Raw genomic sequence first — 13,494 nt, 5'->3', positions numbered from 1 at the left:
AATACCGTCTTTGTTCGAGCATCTTTCGATAAAGAATAGCAATTATTCGTAGATTATACGTATATCGTTGATTTACTCGAATAGCGACACATCTCGAAGATTAGTAACCTCGACGTATCTGTAAAAATGAAGTCTACAGAATGCTTACGAGGGACCAATAATGTTACGGTCTAAAATGGAACATTTAACCCTTTCATTGATAGCAAATCCGGCAAACCGTTGTCCTAACATATTCGTTACGCGAACCGTTGAATTCTTCTTCAAGTATACGATAAGGTACGTTCGTTGAAAAAAAATGACGCGAATGTTAAAATCTCAGAAAATAACAACAAAGAAAAATTCAACGCTCCATCGAGTTTTCTCCACAAGATAAAACAGCTTTCGTATAGGACATTTTTTCAAATTTTCAATAGTCGAAAGAATAATGGTGCGCGTTTGTACGTGTACGAAAGGTAAAATCCATCACGCGCAGCAAGGCGGCACCGCGCTCGAAATACCAGAGACATTCGCATCCATTACCGCTTGCACGGCCTTTTAGAGCGCGTTGAACGCAGCGCGGTGCAGGGTCGCGTTAAACGCGCCGGCCCCCTTGTATAATAAATAGCGGGCCGGCCGCGGTGACAGGACAATCCTTACCTACTACGACCACGTGGCCGAAGACCTGATCGTTCGCCACGTGGGAACAGTTCCATCGGTGATGTCTGAACTGATGTCGGCATTCGCGAAGTCCAAGCTCCGCGCCCTCGCCCACCGCAGGCATCGCGTGCGGCGCTTTTCTGCACTGCTCCCGTTGACTCTTAGCCAGTCCGGGAATACGCCCGCAGACGGCCGCCCCAACCACCACTGCTCCGACCACCCTGCAACCAAACACGTTTCACCCTCTGTCAATGCATCCTCTAGTTAAATCGCTGAAAAACTATACCGTGAAATTAAATGCAAGATTTTAAGAAGTTTCTTGGGATTTGGAAAGCCCGCAACCAAACACATTTCGTTTCTTTCCAAAGTGTTTTCTATCGATCGAACCATTTAAAATAGCGATCAATTCGATAAATTAAAAAGTAAAGAAGAGCGTGTTAAATATTACGATTTGTTAAGCACTTCCTTCGGACCACCCTGGTACCAAATACGCTCCACCCCTTTTTAACGTATCTTCTAATCGAACCGCAAAAACCTATTCCGATCAACCGTTTAATGGGTTTTCACGACGATATTTTATCGCATCGGAATCGTTCTTCCTAATTAACACGGCACGGTTCAAAAAATTAATTCCTCGAATCCTAATTGTCGAATGTGAAATTAAAATGGTTATTTATTACTACGCACATGTGTAGAACGTTGTATAAATTCCTCGTATATTAAATTATCATTTAGCTATCGGACCATTATTAACGAGTCTTTGTAGGAATTTCATTACGATGCGAGTCTATTCGCAGCGGAACCAATGCTAACTGCTTATAAGCGTTGACAAACATTCATCTTATTCCAAGACTCGTTGCTCTATCTGAAAATCGTTCGCGTGTCCTTTCAAACATAATTTAATATATCTTCTCGAAACGAATAATAAATAAAAACGAATAACCCGCCTTAAAAAATCGCGACGAAGAATTTATAAACTTTTCGTCCGACATACTTCGGCGAATGAATTTCTGAAAAATTATATTCATGGTTGTCTTCGAATTACCATCGATTCCAAACGAATTCGTGTACCGTTTAACGCGACAACGACATTGAGAGATCCAGAAACGATGACCGGTAGTGGGCCCACCAGATCGTACGACGAATTAAATCTCGATAAATTTGAACGTGTGAAAGTACGGAACGAGCGTGTCGACGAGGAATGAACAGCGTGGCCGTTCCAACCGATCCGTTCATTAGCATTTTAAGCTCTCTCGTTGTCGTCGTCGTCGTCGCGTTGCTTCGTTCGTTTCCGATGATATACGGTACATTTGGTTCTGCGTATGACGAAGGCGATATTAAAATTAACGACATTACGACTTTTTTAAATGCCACGAGTCCTTTTGCACGAGCCTTCTTCTCGTTCCTTTCCCCATTCGGCTTTTCGTTGCAGTCGATTGCTAAAAACTCGCGGATTCTCGACGGTCACTGTATTGCATGATTCAACGTGACCGAAGAAGTCTTCCTGGAAAACGTGCAATAAGGTTCGTGAAGTTTTTACCGAATCGTTCGTTTGATTGGCAGTTTTTGGATGCTCGATGAAACTTTTGGTAATGTCGGTAAGGAATCCTGCGTTTTATTTTCTTTCGGGCGACAGCTTTTGCGACTAGATCTTCCATAACTGTTCAGAAACAACCTGAAAACCAGCAAACCGTGCGCGTCCGCGATAAATCCTGATCGATCGAGTTACGTCGAGTTTTTTTTTTAAAGAGGTAGATTTTTTCGGTTTCTCGGTCTAAAACACAGCCGTCAGTCTCCCAAAACTACCTGACAGTCGTAATTTCCAGCTAGACGATCCACTTACGGCGGAACCGAATCTAATCTAATTTAACCGATCATCGAACCGAAATGCTCCGGCAAGCATTATATAATCCGTTGGTTGGCATTAAAAAAAGAAAATCTCATGCCCATCCGTCATTCCGGTCCTTATTTCGACATCTTCACGAGCAACCTGCGAGGCGCGGCTGATCACGGCATACTAAAAACGATTACCTGCCGACAAGCTGAAACGCGATACTCCCAACCTCCTACTGGTCCATTGCGTAATTTACATCCCATAAGTCAACGTTTTCGTGGCAGTGAACGCCGTTTCCAGAAAGCGTGGACACGCGCGAACCATTCCGCCGTGAATCCTTTCTCATTCAACGTCGTTACGAATTTACGTAACAGGCAACAACAGGAAACGTATAAATGGGTGAAACAGCGCGGTTGAAATATTTATGGCCCCAAAGGGTTACGCTCGTTAATGTACCGTAATTTTGGAAATGATTTTTATCGATACGTTGGCACATCGATGGTTTTATATTTAGTATCGAAGCTTTGCGATTTCGTGGTTTCAGTATTTCGATAATGTTTCTTGTTCAATTCATTAAATATCACGGCGGTGCGATATTTTCTTTTTTTAAAACACGAAGATGAACGATGAATATCTAATAAGCGCAAAAACGTAAATTTTACTTCGTTAGCGATGGAAACTACGAAAATTACCTACAAACGACAAAGATCATAGAACCATCTAATCAATCCGATATCGTTAAACCATCGACCAGAGATCAAGTTAGAATCAGGAAAACTCCGTTGGGGAAAGAAACTCCTTTTTATGTTCGCTCTATGCTTCACGAGCGTTCGACCGTATCACGCGCTCATTGAAAGAAGTACGCGGCTACCCCGAGTCGCTTTCGAAACCCGGCTTCAAATTAGCCTTAAACACAGCCCTCTCGGCAAGTGTTAAAACCAACCGCTCCCGACTATCCATCATCGCGATCGTTCGGGATCCGGCGACGGAAAAAAGAGCGCCGAATTCAAACAGCCCCGCGGCGTTGCGACTCATCGATCCACGCAAGGGGCGTAGATCCTGCTTCCATAAACAGTCATAAATAAATGTCGTACGTTGCCGGTTGTCGTCTCGTTGTTTCGTCAAAGTACACAGTGGGCTTAAATTCGCCGTATAAGCGGAGCAACAGGCTTCTATGATTCAAAATAGAGGACACAAGCGGTAGATAGAAGCGGATAATTGGGAAATGGCTGTTCACGCGCGAAAATAAGTCGAAAATGCCGCGATCTCGATTTTTTCGACTCTCTCGTCGCCGAAACGTTCAAAGTAATTTCGTTATTGTTCGTTTGCGTCTCATCTCGAACCACAGAATCTTTGTTCGTGCTAGGAATTTGCGCCCACTGTGTATATGAACGTGCAAATACCATGATTCAAGAAGGGGTAGTTTATCGACAGCGACATACACGAGAGAGAGATGATCGTTGGAGAGAGACCGGCGGGCCCTCGACACCGTTCGTTCAGATGGAAAGAGAGGTTTCAGGGGCCAGGGGGTGGGCAGGTTGCATTTCTGAGAAGCATGAAATTGCGACGATTACGCCGTGTCCCCGGGGCGAGAGTTATTTGCATTGGAATGCATCGCGCCGCTCGGTGGCCGAAACTCACCACGTGGAACGATCTACAGGGTGTCCTGATGAACGTGAGAAGCTGCCATGGCCGCGTGCCGTGCGAAAGCGAGTCGGCGAGAGAGGTAGCCTCGGCAGTGTTTCGTTCTTTCTCTCCCTTGTATTTTTTTTTCTATTCTCCCTGGCGAACGATAAATACGAGTCGACGCTATGGGCGGCGAATCTACGACGCGCGTATTTCGTGATTTTCGTCGACCGGGAAGACATAATCGCGGACGCACGTCTCGGTGAAGACGTTCCGCGTTAGGGGTACTGATGTCGAGGATCGTGGATACGTTTGGATCTACGTAGATGCGCAGGATGCTGTTGGTTTTCGGCTTGTTTTCTTGGTATTTCACGGTCGAACGTCGTGTTCACCGTCCGTGCTGCAGTAACGTTGTGGTTAACGTTGCGTGGGGACGTCAACTTGTCAAAACGGAGGGTTTTAGTTTCTTTCATTGTTTTTAGTTTTTAATGATCTTTAAGAATATGTAGAACGTTTGGGAAAAATTAACGTAAAGTTTATTCGAGATCGATACACAATTATGCGTTATAATTCGAAAATTACGATACTGCGTAGACGTAGAAATTTTGAAAGAACCACGCAATTGTTACCGTAGTATGTTATTAAGCGAATTAATTCGGTAAAAATAATAAAAAATTCGTAAAGTCGAAGTTGACGACGTTGCACGACAGTTCGATCGGAAACGATCCGACTAAATTTTGCAAAAGTACAAGGGCGTGAAAAGCAAGAGGAACTCGCTCGCGTAGTTTATTACACGTTCGTTACGTCATTTGTTATCTCTAATTAGAAACGCTTAACGTTGCAGGGCCTTTAGGGCATGTTTTCAACGAGAGAGTCATGCTGATACTAATTATTCATTCGTCTCAGCTGCGAACCGAGTAATTACCGTCTACTCTAATGTAATTACTCGAAAGCTCTTACGCTTCCATTTAAAATCACCTCGGCGTCATTAAATTTCTCGCTCGATGGGATTGCACACCACGAACTCGTAAATATTCTTCCTAATTGTAATTTCAACGTTTTTTTATCTTTCGATGGTTTTGTCTTTCTTTTCAAAGCGCGTCGCGATCATTCAAATAGCGTTTGAATCGAATTTGAATCCCTCTTTCTTAAATCCGTACAATCAGGCTCAAGATACCTTGTTACTTCGTTTTATAGTCCAAAATCGGAAGAAATACGTCGAAGAGTTGCATCAACTACGACGATACGAAATGTATTTTTAAAAAATATATTACTTTCCAGAAATAACCTGTTCTATCGGTTATCGTTATAGCGAGTTATACGTTTTCTAATAGTATCATTCATATACGAAGTACGTAATACTAAATTTTCCTCGTTTCCTATAATCCATAACTCGAAAAAAAATCAAACGCCACTGAGATTTTTCTTTACGCTTAACCGCCTTCGTTTTCTATTCCTGGTAAACTCCGATCGACACTCGCCAAATCTGGTAATATGTTCGAGCGACCGAGGCTTTTCCTACAACGAGAATCGGACGAGAGTTTCGTTATATCCTTTTACGAAGGAGTATTCTGCTTGAACAGATGCGGTGACACAGATTTCGCATCTCGCGAGTTTGGTTCTCTTTCAGAGAATTTCGTGCCGCTGTACGACGCGTTTAGTATGCCGACCAGGCGACCGAGAACAACGGACCCGTGTGCGTGTGCTCGGCAGCGATACATACGTACCCATTAGCGTGTAATGTATAACATTACGCCCTGCTCATACGGAGGCTAATGGCGCGTTATTTGCAACAAGCATCTTCGCCATTGTGCACCTCGCCGATTTTTATCAAGATGCCCTTACCATAGTTCCTTCTCATCGCGGACTTGAATTTCTTCGATTCTATGACTATCTACGTATGTTGGAGCCTACGTATGTTGGTATGTAAAGCCTAAGATATTTCAAAAGAACGAAGCAACTCTGCAAATTACAAGCTAAAATATAGATTCCAACAGTAGCATCTTCTTCGTGCGAAAGCTGATCGTTACTAGACATTAAAATATAATTCCTTCTGTAATCGATACGCGGACGAAACGCGCGTGAAAGCGTCGTTCGTCTTCCGTGTTCTTCGAAAGCGAAACAGCGTAAATTCGGCTTAACGTTCTCGCATCATCCATACCAAAATCGACAGAACTTCGCTCGGAAATATTGGACGAGTCCAACGAACCTTCCAAGAACGCATAATCTCAAGCCTCTTTCCAGTCACAATAAGCACGTGCACCTCCGTTTCAATAAAGCCAGTGCCATCGGTGATTCCTTATTACCCAGAACACGAGTATCGAGCTCGCAACTCATTATCACGGCTCGGCCGATGTACAGATACAGCGAGAAACGAGAGGCAATCGTAATTCCAAGCGACCAGCGAGCGAAACAGATTGTCCGGCAACGAGCAAAAGTCAGGGAAATCGATGGAAATGATCGGGCTCGCGCCACTTTACATAATGCTCTCTTCACAGGCTACCGTTAAAATGCCTTTCATGGTGTCGAGCGTATCCTCGAAAGTCCTCGCGCGAGCCAACGTCATTCGACGCCCCTTCTCGTCTCCGATCGATCATTATACGCAACTTTCCTCTCGATCTTCGCGCCAATAGCACCGCCCGGAGCGAAATCTTTTCCACCGACGTTTCGCGAGAGCAGCTGCTCTCCCAATAACGTTTATCATCGACGTTTCGAGAATCTCCGGTTTCCGTGGAAGTAGTGTTTTACGAACACATTCTTCGCACTTTGCTTCTTTTTCTTCTTCTGCTGCTCCGATGCTTTGACGGTCATGCTCCGCTACTTCCGCTTCCCCGTATTTTCTCTGATCATCGATCATTCGGTCTGGTTATTGCTCTCTTGCCTCGAGTAAACGGTAGGATTTTGGCCACGTGAATTCTTTCGGTCTTCCATCTTCAGATTTTTTAATTTCTAGACTTTTAGCTTCTCCAAGTTGTAAATTTCGAAAGTTATTAATTTCCGAATGTTTGGCTTTTCAGCTTAGCAAAAGCTTCCGCGATTACTTGCTATACCTGTTGTATCTTTACTTTTTGACATCGTTCTTTATTATTATTTTTCAAGCTCCTTCAACGTCGTACGCTTTGGGTCTTTCACACGTGTATACAATGACACCTATCGTCGATTATATACGTACACGTACGATATATAACGTCTCTCAAAGATATTTTATTACAAGACTGAAATCGTTATTATACTTGAGAAACTCGAGTTTCTGAGCAATTCACCGAGTAGGGTAAGAAACTGAATAATACGTTCCACTCGTTATCGCGCAACCCCATCAAAAATCATCTCTTCTTTTAAATCCCCATTTCACCTCTTCTTGTTCCCCTCGCCTAGTAGTTCTACGATTGTAATACCTTCTTTCAATTAAATTCTTTCGCTAGTCAATCAACTGACCTTTTTTCCAATTAAAGCGATCTCTATCTAATAACAGGGTTTCGTTTAACGAACGAATCACTTAAACCAGCCGTATCTAGTTAGTTAGACATTAACTTACGCTGTAAGAATAGCGATAGGGTACTGGCAGATAGCATTAAAAAGAAATACCCGGAGGTACGTGCCCCGCAGGTATATATCGTTTACGATACACACCATTGCCGTGGTTGATTACTTCTTTTTAGCACATCGTAATTACATTGAGAGTTAAACCCCTATTAACCGGCTGCTTTGGCTGTGATTCGTTGTAATTTGTGATCGTAAAGCTCGGATCGGTCGATCTTAATATGATTTATATTTAAATCAGCTTTCCGTGGAATTCAATGGCCGAGGCAAAATGCAGCGGGCTAAACGCGTAAATAAGATAAGTGTAGGCTGGTGTGAACAGAAGAACTCCGGGGTGGCCTTCTTTGACTGTAAAACGTGCAACATACGTCGTTGTTTGTTGCAATTACCGATGATTATTGTAATCTAGTAACCAAGATGCTTTGTCGAGAAATCTTTCGGAATTTGCATTTAGCAAGAATGCTTCGGCTCGTTAACAATCCACGTCGTTTCTCGTGGCAATTTCACGATAAAATTTCCCAAGTTTCTATTTTTTCAGAAATATATAGTCATAATTGGAATAAGTAAACTACGGATATTTATGTAAATTCGTGTTCTTATGGCGGCGTTTGGAGCAGAGTTTACTTGTCTATCAAGTATTATAACGATTACTTTATGACTACTTAACGATATTTTTGCGTATTACTCGCATTTTGGACACTTTTGTATTTTCAAATTTTCCATAATTGTATAACAATTCGCAGCGATTACTTGTCGCACGTAAAATTACAAATTTTCCTAATACACCATCTTCAATTGATCGAACCTGATTTCCTCGTTACCTCGATGGATAACAAATATCGTAAACATTTCAAAAAAAAAAAAAAAAAGAAAAAAATATATAATACTAAATAAAGAGTATAAAATGTACTAATAACGTTTCTACTTTTTAAAATAATCGAGCTTCGCGCATTACAATTGGTTTCTAAATTCCTCGTCATCGAGCTTTCGGTACATCATTAATCTCGAGCCCTCGTCTCATGAAATTCCAAAGCGACGATCGATCCAGGGAATTTTTATGCTGCTTCCAGCAGAGGTTTCTTCTCTTTTTCTCCCTCCTCCTCTCCTTTTTTCTCTCTGCTTCTTTCGTTTTGATCTATGGAGCACGCGTCTTCGAACGGTCGCTAACTGGTACTCGTTAGAGTAATGGAATGATCTACGGGGAGCCATTTTTTTTCCACGAAATTATACAGTAGTCCTCGTTGGACGAGTCGCTCTTCGGCAAACCAAGTTTTTGCCGCGCTCTGTCTACGACTAGAAAATCGATTCTATTAACCGCGCGGATGAAGGATCGTTCGATGGTCGGTCTAGATTGAGAGATTCTCGTCGAAATGAATGTTCTTCTATCGGTGTGTTATTACGTTGTAGCCATTAGACGTGAATGAATAATTACGTTCTGAAAGTATTAGAAAATAATGGAATATAAAAATATGGAAATGTTTCATGAATTTATTTCCTGTTGACGTTTTATGACGTTGGAACGAATTATTTGTACGTAGTAGGACTAGTTCGTGTGTTTTGGAATATCGTAAATATGAATATCGATATCGTTAAAAAATATAAAAATTGTAGGAATACTTTGTACATTTACTTTGTATGTTTTCGAACATAATTCGTAATATCTTTTCCGAATAAACGAGCAAATATTTAAAACATCGGAAGATGCGATTGTGTGACACGTAAAAATATTTTTCGAATTTTCTTTTTTTAATAATTTAAACATTAATGGCAAGGTATTAGAAGTATGGAAAGTTACTGTAATATACAAATATCTTCTGACAGATATACAACTTGAGAATTTCATAATGCAATGGAATTGCGTAATGGAATTAACCGAGAGATTATATTCAAGTTCTAGTTGATGGGATCAAACCATGGAAAGATAGAAATCGACGTTTTTTCAAGAGGTCTCTCGTGTGCTTAATCCGCGTCACATCTATTTAGTGCTTAAACGGGTGTCAGGAAATTGTCAAGGTTTTCAGATAGGGCATTTTTCAAACGAAAATCACTGGCAGCTTCGCCATCGACAAGAGAATTCGTCGTGGTTGACGTAAATCCCTAGAGTGATGCATGATACTACCTGGACGTTAATGCTTGATATAATAAAATCTGATATGTTATGAAGTGGTTCTTAAGCTTCAACGGTTCAAAGATCGTCGAATATACGGTCGACGATTTAGCCATTTAATTATATATCTTTATAAATTTGTATTATAAATAATAGAGGACAATATTTTCATAAAAAATAGCGAATCGAAGAAATCGTAAAAAAACTGAAGAATTTTATGGGAACGACATAAAATCAGGCGATTCGTTAATTAATTTGGGAATTAAACAGAAACGTGCGTTAGCTGTGCCATAGCAGTGTTGATAAATGCAAATAAAACTAGGTAAAGCATTTGCTTAGAAGTTTCTCGCAACGTTAATTATGCGCGTAACGTCGCAATCATTTTCCAAATAGGCACAGCTTACACCCGGAAGTCTCGATTATTGACGATACAGCAGGCACTGCAGTCACCATCGCGTCACGGACTATTACTATAAAATCGCAGATTGCCGTCGTTAGCCAACTATGTATTCGCATGTACATCCTGCTCACCAAAGGTTACCAGCTAACTGTTTGCATTAGGGTGCATTCTCATTATCTTGACTGTCTCCGTTATGTCGTGGTCTACGACATTACACGCGCACGTTCGTCGAATGTTGTCTGATTTCAATATCTATCGGCCAAGTTGTCTGCCAAATTTTTCTAGAAATGCCCATGATGGCGTAATTTTTATCTCTTCCTCTGAAAATTGTGCATCGTACGAATCTTTGCTTAATTTTCATAATCCTAACGAAGAATAAGTACTTTCAGAATATCGTCGTTCTTCGCGGCGAAACAAGTTATATTCCTTTTTCCAAATTGTAGATCGTTTTAAATTTTCAAAGTAGAAAGAATTAAAGAAAAAATTATTCTTTACTTGTTCCTCTCGCAAATTGCCGCAACGATAACACAATCTTTGTTTCTGTTTCTACGAATTTCATGTGACACCAACTTTGACTAAAACTGTAACTTTAATGGGAAAATATTTTTATCGAAGTACGAAACATTATCGCTTTCTACTCATCGAAACGTAGAAAAATGATTTAACGTTGATGAACGCAGTGATAGAAACGATTATATTATAGAAATAAATTGTCGCTTCGAATCGTAATAATTCTGATGAAAGAATTCTCCACATCGCATTAATTTTCCCTAACGCTAATCTATTAGCTATTTACCGATGTTGCGTTTATGGAAATGGAATTTTCAGCGAAGCTTGTCGTTTGAGTCAAGTGACAGTATACAGCGTACGGAATCGTTGGAATAACACACGCGGAATCAGTTATGCTCGCTTCACCAGTCTCCTTCGATGATATCTCGATAACGTTAGGCGATACTATAGGAATTCTTCTGCCATAGGTCTGAATGTTAGCCGATAACTGTACAAGTTTACCGGAAAGTATTTGCATGGTAACACGTGTAAACGCGACCGATTGAATCTCATTACGTCGATCATCCCTGGAGTTGTGTTTTCCGGCATCCGTTCTTTCACATTTTGCGAATGCTTCTAACTAGTATCAAAAATAAATTTGACCAACTTTGAAAAAAAAAAGAAGAGAATTTAGAATAGATTGATTCTAAAATTCTACTACAAAATTTACTGTGGAAGATAGAGATTTTTGTTTCATTGATTTTATAGCATATTTTATGTATAATATTTTTATTTGTCTGAAAATACAATATATATATATAAATCTATCGTAAAATCCATGAAAATTAAATCGTAAACTTTTTGGAATTAAAATAAAATGAAATTTTTATAAATTTAATACCATCTGATACGGCAATTTATAAAATTATCTTCTTATACGCGTAGTCTTTTTTCTTTCGTTATCTCGTTAGTAACGCTTCAAAGAATATTTGAAATCAACACTTTTACAAAGTGTCGATATAGATTAAAAATGATCTACTCGTTTTAGAATCAATGCATTTTAGACCTTCTACCAAAAGCAGCAACGGCGCTTATTACGACAAACCCGAACTAAGGCTTTAACATTCTTATCATCGTTATTACCCAACATTCTTCTGCTCCGAATTGTACAATCGATTACCAATGTGCACACTCGTTGCTCGGCTGCTCGATCATTCAATAACTAACTAACAATATTATTATCAAATTTCTCCACAGAATACTCCAATTTGTACTTGGAAATTATGAGAATAATACGTTGCAGAGAGCGAAACATTTATGATTAGCTATTTTCTCATGCAATCCTACAACCATATCTACTAATATCGTTCGATATTAGACGCTACTTAAGATAAAAGCTTCAGATAGAAACTCTTTGAATTTCGTTATCCAATCTGACTAAACAGTAGCTGAGTTGTACGTACAGTTACTTGCAAAAGTTCTCCAACAGTAAGAAAATTTGATTATGTGATCACGTGCACTACCATTCGTAAGTACATATCTGGTCATTTTAGCCAATTTATAGCAACGATACATGAATATTAGTAAAGAGTATAAATATATCGCAGTATCTGATTTATATTCTAAAATCTATTTATAGCCTACTCTTCGAGGATAAATCATTTTTCCAGAATGTTTTGTTATAAATTTTGTTGAAAAATTGTACCGTAACTGGTTTCAATCTTGCATAATCGGAACAATTCAGCACAATCTCGACTAACTTATATCACAATGTTTTATATAAAAATATATCAAGCCCACAGGGATGTAAATTTTTTAAGCGCAATAAATGGCATTTCAGCAAAACAACGTCGATCTAATTTTTTCATGATTAATTCGGGTATATTGGCATAATCAAATTTTGTCACTGAAAACACGTCAAGTATGCTTTTGAGAGTAACTGTATGTTACTCGCAAGGATCTCCGTGTTTCTAAAACGTTCTCCATCGTACGTGCACTCAGCAAGTAGAAAGATCGAGAAACCAGTAGCAACTCTGTTAATTATACCATTCGATACGAGCACGCCAATGATTCAATGGCTAGATACAATCTTGCTTAGCGAGCTAGCTAACAGTATATAAGTAATGGCACTCGTGTTGATCGTCGTCGTGTCGTTTCGCTCATTTTTCCCTGTTTAATGAAACGTTTCTGCGAGAGCTCGCGTAACGGAATGGCTGAAAATGGGAATATCGAATTCCAGGTAATTGGTAGAGATGTAGAAAAAAGTTTTGCGACACGTGCTCGTACTCGTGCTTTGGCCAGAGACAGAGGCGGAAAAAATGCCCGACTAATAGAAAGAATCCAAGTTTCGTGTCCGAGCGCAGTCGTGTAGCCAGATAGGGTAACGAGATTTAAGCGTAAGAGAATCACGGAAATTGACTGGCGACCATGCGTGTTCCTGTTGGGAAACCGTGTTATTTTCCTGTCCTCTCTGTTCTATCAACGATGAAACAAGGCAAACATCGATTATTTCGTTTCTATCTCTTCTTAATTAAATTAATTGAAAAGTAAATCGAGCCAGTGGGAAAATAAACGAGATGGATAATTAATGTATAAAATAATTGATAAACATAGAGGTAAAGGATTGAATTGAAATTAGGGTGTGAGACATATACTACTGGATCGTTGTGCTTGGGCGCTTTCGATTACCGTACAGCGTTGGAGAAACGACGATGTTAATTAGTCTCGAAAGTAGCTGGAATTTGACGCAACTGGCAAACTTATTTGTAAAATTATACGTACGATCGACGAAAATTGCTATTTCGAAATACGGGACGCGGAACGCTAAGGCGAAAGAGAACAATGAGAAAAACGCGTTGGAAA

General features: G+C 40.1%; 2 protein-coding genes across 6 annotated transcripts in view; both read right to left on the bottom strand.

Moving 5' to 3' along the window:
- Nucleotides 1-13,494, bottom strand: part of LOC122567549 (protein Wnt-7b) — a 108,547-nt gene that overhangs the window by 42,316 nt on the left and 52,737 nt on the right. For all 5 annotated transcript variants that reach the window (XM_043726214.1, XM_043726213.1, XM_043726212.1 and 2 more), the window contains exon 2: nucleotides 637-857. In XM_043726214.1, the coding sequence (XP_043582149.1) occupies nucleotides 637-857 (221 nt within the window). The remainder of the gene's footprint in view (nucleotides 1-636; nucleotides 858-13,494) is intronic.
- The window catches only part of LOC122567545 (ataxin-10), a 72,309-nt gene continuing 67,795 nt past the window's right edge, over nucleotides 8,981-13,494 (bottom strand). The window contains exon 7 of the transcript XR_006316802.1: nucleotides 8,981-9,071. The gene's annotated coding sequence lies outside the window, so the exon portion shown is untranslated. The remainder of the gene's footprint in view (nucleotides 9,072-13,494) is intronic.

This window comes from Bombus pyrosoma, linkage group LG5 (assembly GCF_014825855.1).
Source record: "Bombus pyrosoma isolate SC7728 linkage group LG5, ASM1482585v1, whole genome shotgun sequence".
In the NCBI taxonomy this organism is placed as follows: Eukaryota; Metazoa; Arthropoda; class Insecta; order Hymenoptera; family Apidae; genus Bombus; species Bombus pyrosoma.
This window is presented reverse-complemented; position numbering and strand designations above follow the sequence as displayed.